The following is a 13573-nucleotide window of genomic DNA, read 5'->3' on the forward strand; positions in this document are numbered from 1 at the left end:
TCCTGCCTTCTGAGACCCAACCCCCTCAACTCCCCGTTTGGCAGGGAACACTTCCCACTGAGGGACATACGTGAACAAACAACTCAGGAACTAAATGTTCAGGAGTAGATGGGTGAAAACGTTTTAAAGTGGGGATATATTCTCTTGCACTTTAAATATGGTCCTCCAAAGCAGTCTAGGTGACAAAGTCCATTCAGTCTGGTATTCACAATGACTGTGCAAATGGTTGTTGTACCCCAACCTGGCATCCACTCGCGAAACAACACATTATCTTTTAAGGCCTTTTTTTCCCTCAACAACTTGTCCCTCTCCCGCCCCTCCTGCCTCATTCTCGTCACAGCGGTCTTAAACTAACTGTTTTGTCTGCTGCAGCCAGCTTTCAAGATCCCTACGACTCTCTGGACTGCATGACACTCTACTTTATTTTCCAGTGGTGGAATGACTTCAGGCCTGAAGGCTTTATGAATGAACAGTGATGAGAGACACAGACTCAGAGCCTTTCACTGCTGGCTGTGTGTCTCCTGCTGACAATCTCTAGCTTCCAGCCAAAAGGCCACACCACAGCTCTCAGACAGCCTCTCATATTGTAGAGTTGACTTTTTTTGAGACATAATCTGTCGATTATAAAACAATGTGTCTTTTAGAGCCATCTTAATTAATCATCTCTTATCTAGTGTCCATTATTTGTAACAGCTGTGTCACTCACAGTGGTTTGTAACATTGATGGCAATGACATGTATGGACTGTTTTTGTTGTCCAGGAAGTTCTCACAACTTGCAAGTTAAATATTTATCTATAGAGATACTAAAATCCCTATCATTGTTAATCATGCACATGTCTCTGTGTGATCGAGCCCTAATGAGATAAAGGGAAAGACCTGCAGTCTGTGCATGAACCAGAGTGGACCAGGTTCCCTTTTAACTTGTCACAGTACCACTTCTTTAGTCTTTATGAATGCCGGTTGGGGTGCAACAAACCATGTTCTAGCAAGTACTGGATGGAAGTGATGGATCTAATCCCATCTGATTGATTTTACTGTTACTTTTAATTTCAGTGAACTGCTTGGCAGATAACAGTAGGGGTGGACCATCTGACTCCGCTCCCTATTCCAATATCAAGTAGAAATCTTATATACTAGTGTTTTATAAATATGCTGTATGCAGGGATCATTCTTTAACTTGAAATTAGCATCAGGCTTGACTCAAAGATAGCTATCCTGACTTTGTAAAACAAAAGGTAATACATACATTCAGAGATTGAAATGTACTGAATTGTAAATTATTATTAAAATATTCAGTTAATTGGCATAATACCGTTTCAAATTTAACAGTTATTTAATTAAAGAGGGAAGGTGCAGCGCTTCTGACAACCCTCAGAACATCGGATGATACAGGTAGTTGATGAACTTCTTAATTGCCGAAAGCATGAAATACTTCCTAATAGAGCCCTACCGATTTAACGGCCAGCCGATATTATATTATCTACTGACTATTGGTAACGGCTAATTATATCGCAGATATGCTCTGATAATGCTAGATTTATTCATCAGTCAAATAACATTTCATTTGAGGTTCATTGTATTACACTAGCAGTTCTCTTTGATCAGCAGAGTCTTCTATTACAACAAGCGGTGATGCACATACATACACAGTTACTTTCCAGTGGAGTGACCATCAATATTTATCTTTTCCGCGAGTGTTAACTGCAACGGTATCCCCTTTTTTCCTATTAAGAAAGTGGCTACATGTAGTTGCTTACTGTACACCTGATGTATTGCATGCATGTTGACATAAACATCAAATTGACAGGATTGATCCCACTGTCACAATCCAGATGTTTGGTTCAGTATCAGACCGTGATCTGATATTAGTAAAGGTGCATCAAGAGAAAAGTGAGCTGGCTTACAGCTTGTGGCCCCTGTCTTTGCTCATGGAAATAGGATTGTAATAAATGTATCTTTCATTTTTTTTCATTCATCAACTCTTTCTTTGTTTGAATATGTTAGTGGAACTGACTCACTGTTTGTCTTTAGCTCTGAGTCGAAGGAGGAAAGATATGAGCACAAAACACGAGTTCACATCCAAGAGATGGTAAGAATCTGCGGACAACTTTCTCTATGCAGACTTGAAACACTGGAGAGAAAAAAGTGTGTGTAATCCCGTGTGCCTGCCTGAGGCTTTGTAATATGTCATACTGTAGTAATACACTAATTGGATGAAATGCTGGAGTATGATAAGTGAATCATTTTGATGTGTCAGTTATTTATTGTTATTCTGGGTTTCTTTTCTAGATTGCGGCGAAGATGTTGGACAAATATGTGCGTGAGCAGCCCATGATCAGGGGACCACAGTTCGTGGCCAGACTCAGATCCCACACTGTGTTTGAAAACAGCTCAGTCAAGATCTTCTGCACTGTCGAGGGCTTCCCCTCACCTGTGGTGAAATGGTCAGTCTGAACTAAAAACATCTTTTCCTTTTCACAAGTAAATCAGGTCTTATCGAAATAAGGTTAGTTTTTTTTTAGAGTATGTCAACTTTATTTTATTTCATGAAACTTTGTTGGTCTTTCACCTGTTCTCTCATGGATACGACAGTTAGACGGCAGCAGACCTTTTAATTGATATTGTGAAGGTTGCTGGAAATGTTGTTTATCAATGTTCAACATGTCTTTTTCATATTTTAGGTATAAAGATGATGTCATCCTGAATTTGTCCTCTGGAAAGTACCTGGTTGAAGCCAAAGGTGGAGTCCATTCTCTGGAGATCCCAAGGTACAATAATCATTACAAAAAACCTCAGATTTTTATTGTTGAGGCCAGAGGTACTGCTTGTCAACAAGCAAGGCAGGCAACTGCTTGAGGCCCCAGTCTAGTAAGGGCCTGACAAACTTTACACAGCAGTACTTCAAAGTGTGCAAATTTTGCAATGACAGTGGGAAGCCTCCCTAATGGAGCCCCATCTGACAGCTTCCTGTTAAAAACACTGAAGGAAAATGAAAAGCAATTTTCTGTCTGGGAGTGAAAACAGCACAATGGTGGTTGCAGGGGCCCACAATAGATTTTGCCTAGGGCCCCAACAGACTCTAGAATCGTCACTGGTAGAGGCCTGTAGAGGCTTCTGCCAAATACTCGGACAGTTTCTGACAACTCAGCTTTAAGTTAGGTAGTACCAGACATCTGGAAAATTTCATTTGTGACTCTAAGAGAAGAGGAAGGTGAGGGTAATAATTAAATTAAAAATATTAAACACAGAATATTTTATCAACTTGAGATAGGAAGTTTAAAAGGTGAGGACCTTTTAAAAGGTAGAAAAATTAAAGATATTTTGTGGCAGCTTTCATGCAAAACATTTTTGAAGATGTGTCCAGAGTAAGGATAAGTGAATCTCAGTCTCTGCTGCATTCATTTTGACCATTTTTTTTGTTTTTTGTGATTCTCTTTCAAATTCTCTTAAATTGTATTTGAAGTGCATATGAGCGCTTGCAAGAAAGATTAAACACATTGTTATGTACAGCAGAAACAATTTGTGATGATGTAACGCTCCACTGACGATAATGCATCGATGCTAATGTAAACACTGCAGTAGTCCGAACACTTCATCTAAATTTTAGTATGAAAAATTTCACCCTTAGAGTTAACTTTAATTTGTTTCTCACTGTTATACTTTGCTAACCTGTGCTTCTGATCATCCATCCCATGACTGTCTTGAATATTGAGGCCTGGAATTTGTTCTCTTAATGTATCTTATTCAAGTCAGTTCTGGGCATCCTAAATTCATGCCCAAGTGATACCTTCAAATTCACTTCAGGCTATACAGCAGACCGACACAAACTCACACACGTTTACTTCCTATTTGTACAGTGAATGGTCTGTCACGTCTGTCCTAAATGATTGGGGGGTTATCAGAGTGGAGCATCCAACAGAGGTCCAGACCTCGTTGACCTTATAGCTGGTTACGGCCATGGTCTTGAACCATCTGATTTCTTGTCGGTCCCCTCAGGGTCATCACACAAATTCCAACTAGAGTCATAACGTCAGAGTCGGCTGACTGGCTGCATGGTTACAGAAAGGGGGGGAAAGGGGGGGTGGACATATCCCACTCTGCCTTCAGTCTTAGGAAGCTCAGCTGTTTGAGTGCTGACCTCAGTGCTACCTGATACTCCTGGATTCTTAAAGCCATCAGTCTCTCTTTGGATTCTAGTCACCTTTAGCTCCATCTGTCTGTTACAAACGCACAGTTCAGCCAACAGCCTTTTACTCCCCGTGGAAAAATTCTCTTTAACTCTCTGAAATCTTCTTACCATCTAAAATGAATGCTTTGTATCTGAACTGGGAAGCCTGCAAGGGATTGTTACTGAGGAAGGCTTGGGGAAGTATCCAAGTTATAAAAATAGGCTGACAGGTCTTAGAGAAAAATCTCTTTTGAATTTCAAATTACCAGCAGCTTGTCATATTTTTAAGACGGGCTCATGACTGAGGGAAAAACTGCCCTACCCCCCCACATCTTGTTCCTAAATCCTTACACCATGGCATTCCTGTACACCCCCTCCCACCACCCCCTTTATACGCACACACACACACACACACACACACACACACACACACACACACACACACACACACACACACACACACACACACACACACACACACACATTTGGACCATTGCTGCATTTGAGGATTTACTGAATGCTGTTAAGATTCAAAAATAATTTTGTGTGCAGCACCCTGCTGAGGAGGAGCTCACTGGAGCCTCTTCCTGTCAGTATAGTTCAAGTGATCTCTTTATGCCTACATCAGCCTACACCGTCTGCCAAGGCAGAACTTCTTTATGTAATATGATTAAGTAGTGTTACACGAGGTCTCAGAAAAGTAAGGGAGGGGAGCATCAGGGTGAGACAAAGATACAGAGAGGGACTGAAAGAGAGTGTGGTGTGTGAGGACAGACCAAAACACATTGAACTAAAGAGCAGTCCACCATGCACCAAGCTTGTAAATGATTTTTGTTTTATCTTGGCCCCAGATGAGGACAGAAATGTTTACATCAGAAGCTTCAGCTTTTTGATTTAGAAGAAGTATGCCAATCACAAGAGACACAGACGATGTTGTATTACATCCTTCAACTTAATCCAGGCATACAAGTTTCAGCAATGTAAAATAAGATTGTCTACTATGAGTATGTCCTGATAGTATAAGTTATTCTAGAAATAAGAAAAGATTATGTCACAGATTTGTGGCTCTGTTTCCAAAAGAAAAGTCTAATTCCAAGTCTATTTTAAGCATTACCAAATCTATTCAGAAAATGTCAAGACACAGTTTTTGTTTCATGCACTGTGAGATTCAAAAAATGGAACCCCATCCCCCTGTTAAAGTAAAACAGGGCTTTGTTCACAATCTTTACAGTGCTCACCCAGCTTCTGATAATCTCTGACAACATAAATTCTTGTTGGAAATCGAAACTCATTCAGTGCAGTAAACACTGTGTGATAACTAAATCCTGCTTCTGATACTTCATATGTAGACATTTAGTCCCATTGCTGAAGTTCTATGTGGGTATACAGTACAATGTGTTTGTAGTCTTTTTAATTGTTGATGTTGTTTTGTCGCTTATCACATGCAAGGATTGATAATCGACAAAGACATCTTTACTGGGAACATTTTTTAACCCATGATTCGGTTCTCACTGAACTTGTTTATTAATGTGCATTCATAGATGCTCTACTGATGACACGTCCCAGTACACGGCTGTGGCTGTTAACCTCCATGGACAGGCCTCCAGTCAGGCCTCCATCATTGTCAAGAGTAAGTCCTTCCATCTGATTGGCTTGTATTTCATTTAGTGATGATTGACAGGTCTGAATGCAGTTAAGTCCTGGCTTTCACTACAGAGAGCAGTTAGTCCTTTATAATCTTGATTTATAAACACCCCATGTTTGGATGCACAATGTACAATGGAATGGTACAATTTAAAGCCCCAAGGAAAATCAACAAAACACAGAGGGGAAAGGTCTGACAATGAACCGGCAAGAGGGATGAAACTTAATAGACACAGGGGTAACACAGGTGAGACTAACGACACAGGTGAAGACAATCAGGACAATCAAAGTGGAGGGAAACCAGACAGAGAGAGGAAGTAAGACAAGACAAGAAACACTGGGGACAAGAACTACAAAATAAAACAGGAAACACTTAAGAGAACACAGAGTAGTATGTAACAGTAACACACAGGACACAGAGAAATAGGAGGATAAGAAATGACAAAATAAAACAGGAAACACTAAAGTTTAAACTTGGAAATAAAGCAATAAAAAACAAGCAGAATGAATGAATAAACAAAATAAAACTGGAAATTCAGTTTAAATACTGAAATAAACAAAATACAAAATGTAACAATTCAATTATTTTGTATGCATAATGGATTCATCAGTAGTATTTACTGGATCTATGATTGCACACAATAGGCTGTCAGATGTCCACTTTTTATATCCTTCACTTTTCCAACCATCTAGGGTTCAAGCTGGAGGATGAGTCCTGCCCCTATGCATGGCTGCCTTACGAGGGTAAGCATCAGGATTAAACCTGTCTAAATACGTCCAGTAATAACACGATCGTTCCCTTTGCAAAGTATCTTTCCCATTCTTTGTTTTTGTCTTTTCTTTAATCTATCAGCTGCAATGCTTCCCAAGATCCACTACACTAAAATCAACATCACTTTCCTGGAGAAGTTTGGCCCAGTGTTTTCTACTGAGGGAGGATCTGCCTCTCTGACTGCTACCATGACTCTGAGCCCCAACCTGGCTAACCTGCAGCCTGAAGCTCAGTGGTATAGAGATGGTAATGTTACGACTGTGTACTCATTCTATAATGGCTTGTGATATATAGTTATGTAGCCAGAGGCACAGTAGTGGAAAAATGTGGATGTGCTACTGACATTTTAATTGCTAATGAATTATAGTGAAATTAGTTAATGAAACACTCCCAATGTATGAGTGCTTTAATATGGTGTGTGTGTCTGACCTTTGTATGCATGACACAAAGGTGCAATGTGGTCTAAAGGGCATGAATGCAAATTGTAAGGTTACTCTAATATATTCAAATCACTATGTGCATTCAGACCTCATGTATCATTTACAGATATATATTTCAGCTGTCATTCAGAATGCAGGATTTTATAAGTTATGCAGGACGTGAGCCTGAATTCAGGATCTTGTTTCCCTTCCAGACACGCGTCTGTCTGACTCCAAATGGGTGAAGATTGAAACTGGCAGAGGAGTCTCCACCTTGACTCTTCCTAACCTGTTCAAAGACGATGAAGGCCTCTACACACTGCGCATGGTCACTAAAGGAGGCTCCGCAGAGCACAGTGCATTCGTCTCTGTCTCAGGTGAGGTGTGCCACATAACTCCACAGTCAAACTAATACATGTATGATGTTACAGCTTCAAAGACAACCTGTTGTCAATGTAACAATAAGCCGTTTGAAACAACTTTACAGATATTACTTTGCTGCGATTTCATTATCATCAATAAAATGTAATTGTGTCACTTTCTGTGCAGATGGTCCTCCCCCAGTCCCCCTTGCACCTGGTGCTCCGATGGACATCAAGATCCACGATGCCAACAGAGACTACGTGATTGTGTCATGGAAGCCCCCAAATACCACCACAGAGGGACCAATCCTGGGATACTTTGTGGACAAGTAGGGGGTTCTGATATAAACAGCATACATAAGGGAAAACTAATAGATAACACTGTGGTGATCACATAAAGGTTGCTTTATTACAAGAAGAAACAAAAGAAGGAACTTTATCTCATGACAGCTATTCTTCTATTTTCCTATGCAATGAACTTTTTCTCGTCACATTCATTTATTTAATCATTATTCTGTTGATTTTTACTAAAGGCCAACATTAATTTACCCATCATGTCTCACATGCTGAAATAAAACAGCTTTCAACATGGTTGTCTCACTAACTGTGGGATTGGGATGAAGTAATTCACCTGGTAATTTAAGATTGCAATGACTCTTGAAAGTTCATCTCTGCAATGATAAAAAATGCAGTCAATTGTTCTCATCTCCTCGACTTGTCAGATAGACTAATTGTAATGATCTCATAAAAAAAGAAATCTCCAGGAGCAATCTTGCAAAGCAACTGAACTTCTTTTCAGTTAATAATCAAATCTGTTGTGTTGTGATTTTTGTGCAGTCTTGCGTCACATGTTCCTAATTGGTGTGTAGAGATTGTGTTTTAGTACTTAAAAACCGGTCTGGGTCTCAAGATCAATGTCATTACTGTGATTAGAAGGCAAACGCCCCTTTCTAAAAGAACAAATAACTTCAATTCATCCATAATTCCATTTTTGTCCCCCGGTTACTGCTGCAGCCTTCCCGGTGTTACTGTCTAATAGGGTGACATGCCTGCTGCACACAAGATGATGATTTTTCAGTGATTATTAAACTTGTCTCGGTCTCGCCCTGCCTTGGTCTTGGTCTTGGTCTTGACTCTGTCTTGATGCCTAAATGTTTTGGTCCGGTCTCAGTCTCGGAGCACTCGGGTCTGGTGTATGTCTTGGTCTCGGTTAGTGTGGCCTTGACTACAACACTAGTAGAAACCATGACATCATGAAAACCAGAAAAAGCTAAAAACAAAACAAAATTGAAGTAGTAAAATGATTCTTTAGTTCTTGCATTCCAACATATATTCTGTGTTTATCTGTGTAACTTTCGAACACAATTTTACTATTCTCCTCTTGTTTCCATTTTTTAGATGTGAGGTTGGAACTGAAAACTGGGCCCAATGCAACGACCACCCCATTAAGATCTGTAAATACCCCGTGTCTGGGCTGTTTGAAGGACACTCCTACTACTTTAGAGTCAGAGCAGTCAACTCAAAAGGAATCAGTAAACCCTCCCGCATGTCTGATCCCATCGCTGCACTGGACCCAACTGAGTTTGAGAGGCTCCATGGTGGGTTTAACTGTTGAGACATGGTCATTCTACCCTTTATATTACATCATGTGAAGACTTTAAGAAGTGTGCCCTGTGATTTTATGGCTTGATGGGATCAATGGGGAAACAGATGATTGAACTTTTAGACAACATTCTGTTTTATTTTCCTTTAGCCAAAAAACTGGGAGGAAAGCTGAATGTCGTGTCTTACCATGATGAAGTGGAAGGTGAGTTGTTGAAACATAACACATCTTCATATATTCTACAGTCAGGTGTGTGTTTGTACTTCATCTCGCTGTGTGTTTGTATTTAGCTGATGGAAAGCCTCCAGGTTCTCCATCAGGGATGTGTGCCTCAGAAATTGACAGGACATACGTGGTTCTGAGCTGGAAAGCCCCTGCATACGCCAGCAGCGCTCCCATGTGGTACTACATGGAGAAGGTAACAAATCATTCCATACCGTCATCAATCCTGCTTAACCCAAACACACTACTCAATGATGGGAACACTAAAATAATAGTTTGTTTGATTACCATTGGCACTGAATGCTGTGTGTTTAAGGGAAAAAATGACAGAAATAAACTAAACTACAATTAAAAGCTTTTGGAAAATCCTCAAACCATGGACTACACTGTGCATACTACTAAGTGTTGCTTACCAGAAGCTTAACACAATAATGCATTCCCTCCTTTGCTCTCCAGCACACTTTACACACTGATCCAAACTGTGTATGAGTTGTAAACACTGGCTAATAGGCAAATACAATTATGACCATACGGCTGATGCTGCAAAGGACAGTATACGACAGTTAGGTCCGATCAAGTAATTTCTTTGGACAAGATGCATTCCATGATTTCTGATACATAGTGTTCAAGGATTAGAAAAGTTTGGACCTCTGACGGTACAAAACGTGGTGGAACAAAACAAACCTGTTTAAGAAGCACTTTGTGGGGTGTCAGTGGCCTGGTGGTTGCTTTCGCGCCCCATGTGTGGTCGAGGCTGTCATCCTCGAGGCAGGCAGCTCGGGGTTCAGGTCTGACTTGTGGCTCCTGTCCCGCATGTCATCCCCACTCTATCTCCCCGCTTTCAGCTGTCCACTGTCCTGTTTCTCCAATAAAGTCACAAATAGACCAACATTAACCACCAGTTGAGAACCACTGATCTACAGTATTGGCCTACAACCACTTCAGTGCTGATATTCAGTCTATCATCCTCTCATGTTGCTTATCTTGACCACTAAAATCTACAAACTGTAGATTATAACGTGTCCGTGATTAAAAAAGCAGCTTTTTTTTTTGCAAATGTCCTAATGATCTGCTCCAGATCAGAATATTATGAACAAACTTTGATAAACTAAGTATGACCAAAGCTTTTCAATAGATCCATGCTTAAATTGTAGCACGCAAATCACCATGTGTGGATGTGAAGTTGCAGACGACCTGCTTCTCTCTCCCCCCACAGAGCATGGCAGGCAGTGGTGCGTGGCAGCGTGTTAACACTCAGGTCCCAATCCGATCTCCCCGTTACGCTGTCTTTGACCTGGCAGAGGGCAAAGAGTATCAGTTCAGAGTTTTGTCTGCTAATATCTACGGAGCCAGTGAGCCATCCGAGCCGACTGGAGTTATCCACACTCCAGAACTTAAAGGTCTGTTTTTGTCCGTTACTCTAACCGTTACACAGATCAATAGGTGATTTGTTCTTTTTATGAAATGCTTCTTATCCTGTCTTCAGGTGTGCCATCTGCTCCCGGTCAGGTGATTTCAACCAGGGAAACAGACACCTCTGTCCTCATCCAGTGGGCTCCTCCAAAAGAACCGAACAACCTAATTGGCTATTACATTGATCAGTGTGTGAAGGGGTCCAAGGACTGGACCTCAGCCAATCACAAACCACGCAAGAACACCAAGTATGTTTGCAACTCTTTAAAAACATCGCAGCTTACCCCTTTGATTGGTGACCATGGCAGTTTGAAACCATCCTCTTGGTTATAGATACAAACTAAGAGTATGATCTCAACCTGCAAAGTCTCATGAGAAAACATGTGTTGTAATTTGACGCGACATTAATAAAAACTAATGTGTTTCCGCAGGTTTGTGGTTAGCGGTCTGACCACAGGAGAAACCTATGTGTTCCGTGTTCAGGCTATCAATGAGCTGGGTCTGAGTGATGAATCCCAGGAGTCCTCACCTCTGACTGTTAAAGCTGCCCTGAGTCAGTATTCCCACATTTTTGGTCATGATGATAATGTTGATTCATGATAATAATTACAATCATTTTCTGCTTTTTTTAATATCCTGTGCTGGACTGTGACTTTTTTTTTGGTCTTTGGTGGTGCATTGGTATTGTGCAGATAAGTATTAAAATTCAGCCCTGCCATTTTAGCCACCCCCTCTGCTCCTTACGACGTCGGACTGCTAAACTGTGACGGACATTCGATGGTTCTGAACTGGAAGAAGCCTCTTCTCTCTGGAGGAACAAACATCAAGGAATATTATGTGGACAAGAGACGCAGTGGAACATCCATGTGGAGGGAAATTAACATCCCACCAGTCACAGAAAGAGTCTACAAGGTATAAAGCCAGCTTTGCAGGAATTATTCTATCTAGCTTTCTTTGGTTCACTCGATCATCGAGCACACACACACACACAGTCGTTTATTATTCAATCTGTTCGACTTTGCAATACAAGCTTGACTGGCGTGTTGGTAACTGCGGTAACATTTGGCTCACAGGTGGAGGGCTTGACAGAGGGAGCTATCTATCAGTTCCATGTGTATGCAGCCAACCTGGCTGGCCTTGGACCAGCCTCCACACACTCAGCTGACTTCACCTGTGAGGTCTGGAATATGCCTGAGCCTGGTTAGTTAATCTTCTGACTGATTGGGTCACCATCATTGACAAACTTTGAAACGTACACAAAAATATGTCATGCAAATGTCTGCACCCCAAAAGTCGTAAGTATGAGGATTGACGGATGAAAGTTTGAATTGAAATGTTCACACACAAACAGATGTACTAGTCCTCCTGTCTGTCTGTCTGTCTGCTGTGTAGGCCCTGCATATGACCTGACCTTCTGTGAAGTGAGAGATGATTCACTGGTGGTTGAGTGGCAGAAACCTGTCTACACAGGTTCTGGACCAATCACAGGCTATCATGTAGAGTACGCCAAGAAGGGCTATTCTGATTGGACCACAGCCAATGAGAAAGCTGTCAGTCATCGCTTCCTCAAGGTGAGAGCCCTTTTTTTATATGGTTGTTTTTATATTAGGGTACTGAGGTTAATTCATTCCAGGATAACCAGTCCATTTTGTGTGCCTGAATGAAATGCTATTGCATACAGAGGGAAAGGCAAATGGACAATGCAACTTGGAATGCATTTGTTGCCAAGTGCTACACTCCTGGTGAGTTAATGTTGGATCTCTGTAATATAAAGACTATGATCCACACATGCTGTTAGAGTCTTCAGATAACAATCGTTATGAATGATGCTTTACAGATAGAAATATATTGACTGATTGATTGAATTTATTGTAAAAGTTGCTTTGATCCAAACAATTAATTGTTAAAAAATATCTTGATCATTGATATAACATATTTGACATCTTATGCTTCTTTTTTTTAAACAAAAAAAAAGTCAAAAATCCTCTCTTCTAAGTCGATTTTTTAAAAGATATTTTAGTAAGTAAAGGGCCAAGGTCGGATTCAAACCCATGTTGCTGCCACAGGGACTACAGCCTCTTTACATGGGGCGCGATACAACCACTAGGCTATCCAGCACCCCTAAGTTGATATTTTCATGTTTTTTAACCACAATCAGCTAAAAAAAAACAGTTAGGTTGAAAGCATCAGCTTCAGCCTGAGGAATTTGTGATGGGTACATTTCTTAATAATCTTGATCGAATTGAGCATGTGCTTATTTTAAATAAGTCTAAGCTTTCTGTTGACTCCTAATCACTGTAATAGTGTATTACACACATTAAAACATCTGGTTTTTGATTTTGCTACCAGCTAATACTCTTCCATGAAACTGTGTGACACTGACATCTAGTGGTTAATATTAACAGGTACTCAGTTACAACTACAGCTGACAAAAATATTTAAGAAGGTTGATACTAACACTTTGTTTTTGAAAAGTGTAAATAGCAGAAATAAGGAGATGCAATATGAGAGACAATGTCATTTGACAAATCAATATGATATGGGATTGATTCATGTGAAATGTCAAAAAGTAGCTCAATAAAATATTGGTTGCAAAATAGTTATGGTTTTAGTTGATATGAATTGGGATCAATTATATTATAGTATAGTATTAGTAATAATGGCTCCAGGCAGCAGTAGATATACACAAGGACACCAAGTTTAACTATATTTTCTTGTGAAATTTACAGCAACACTGGGTTGTTTTTAATGTTAATGTGTTTCCTAGGTAACAGGTCTTGAGGTGGGCACTAGCTACGTGTTCAGAGTGCGTGGCGCCAATGCTGCAGGAGTGGGCATGGCCTCAATGCCCTCTGACCCAGTGACTGCCAAGGCTCTGGAAGGTAACGTTTACTCACAGACAGTGGGAGATTTCTGTCTCCTTTCCGTCTTCTTCAATTTAATTTCTGGAAAAAAAAGGCATCATACAG

At 40.5% G+C, this 13573-nt stretch overlaps 1 protein-coding gene across 3 annotated transcripts in view; it reads left to right on the plus strand.

Moving 5' to 3' along the window:
- The window catches only part of myom2b (myomesin 2b), a 37851-nt gene that overhangs the window by 4121 nt on the left and 20157 nt on the right, over positions 1-13573 (plus strand). For 2 of the 3 annotated variants that reach the window (XM_061041972.1, XM_061041980.1), the window contains 18 exons: positions 2033-2090; positions 2291-2445; positions 2683-2769; positions 5711-5799; positions 6507-6557; positions 6667-6831; positions 7220-7381; positions 7554-7695; positions 8765-8964; positions 9120-9173; positions 9260-9387; positions 10408-10591; positions 10678-10852; positions 11036-11157; positions 11329-11516; positions 11678-11804; positions 11997-12175; positions 13372-13486. In XM_061041972.1, the coding sequence (XP_060897955.1) occupies positions 2033-2090; positions 2291-2445; positions 2683-2769; positions 5711-5799; positions 6507-6557; positions 6667-6831; positions 7220-7381; positions 7554-7695; positions 8765-8964; positions 9120-9173; positions 9260-9387; positions 10408-10591; positions 10678-10852; positions 11036-11157; positions 11329-11516; positions 11678-11804; positions 11997-12175; positions 13372-13486 (2381 nt within the window). The remainder of the gene's footprint in view (positions 1-2032; positions 2091-2290; positions 2446-2682; positions 2770-5710; positions 5800-6506; positions 6558-6666; positions 6832-7219; positions 7382-7553; positions 7696-8764; positions 8965-9119; positions 9174-9259; positions 9388-10407; positions 10592-10677; positions 10853-11035; positions 11158-11328; positions 11517-11677; positions 11805-11996; positions 12176-13371; positions 13487-13573) is intronic. The other variant, XM_061041988.1, reaches the window with a different exon arrangement.

This window comes from Labrus mixtus, chromosome 1 (genome assembly GCF_963584025.1).
Source record: "Labrus mixtus chromosome 1, fLabMix1.1, whole genome shotgun sequence".
NCBI classification, from domain to species: domain Eukaryota; kingdom Metazoa; phylum Chordata; class Actinopteri; order Labriformes; family Labridae; genus Labrus; species Labrus mixtus.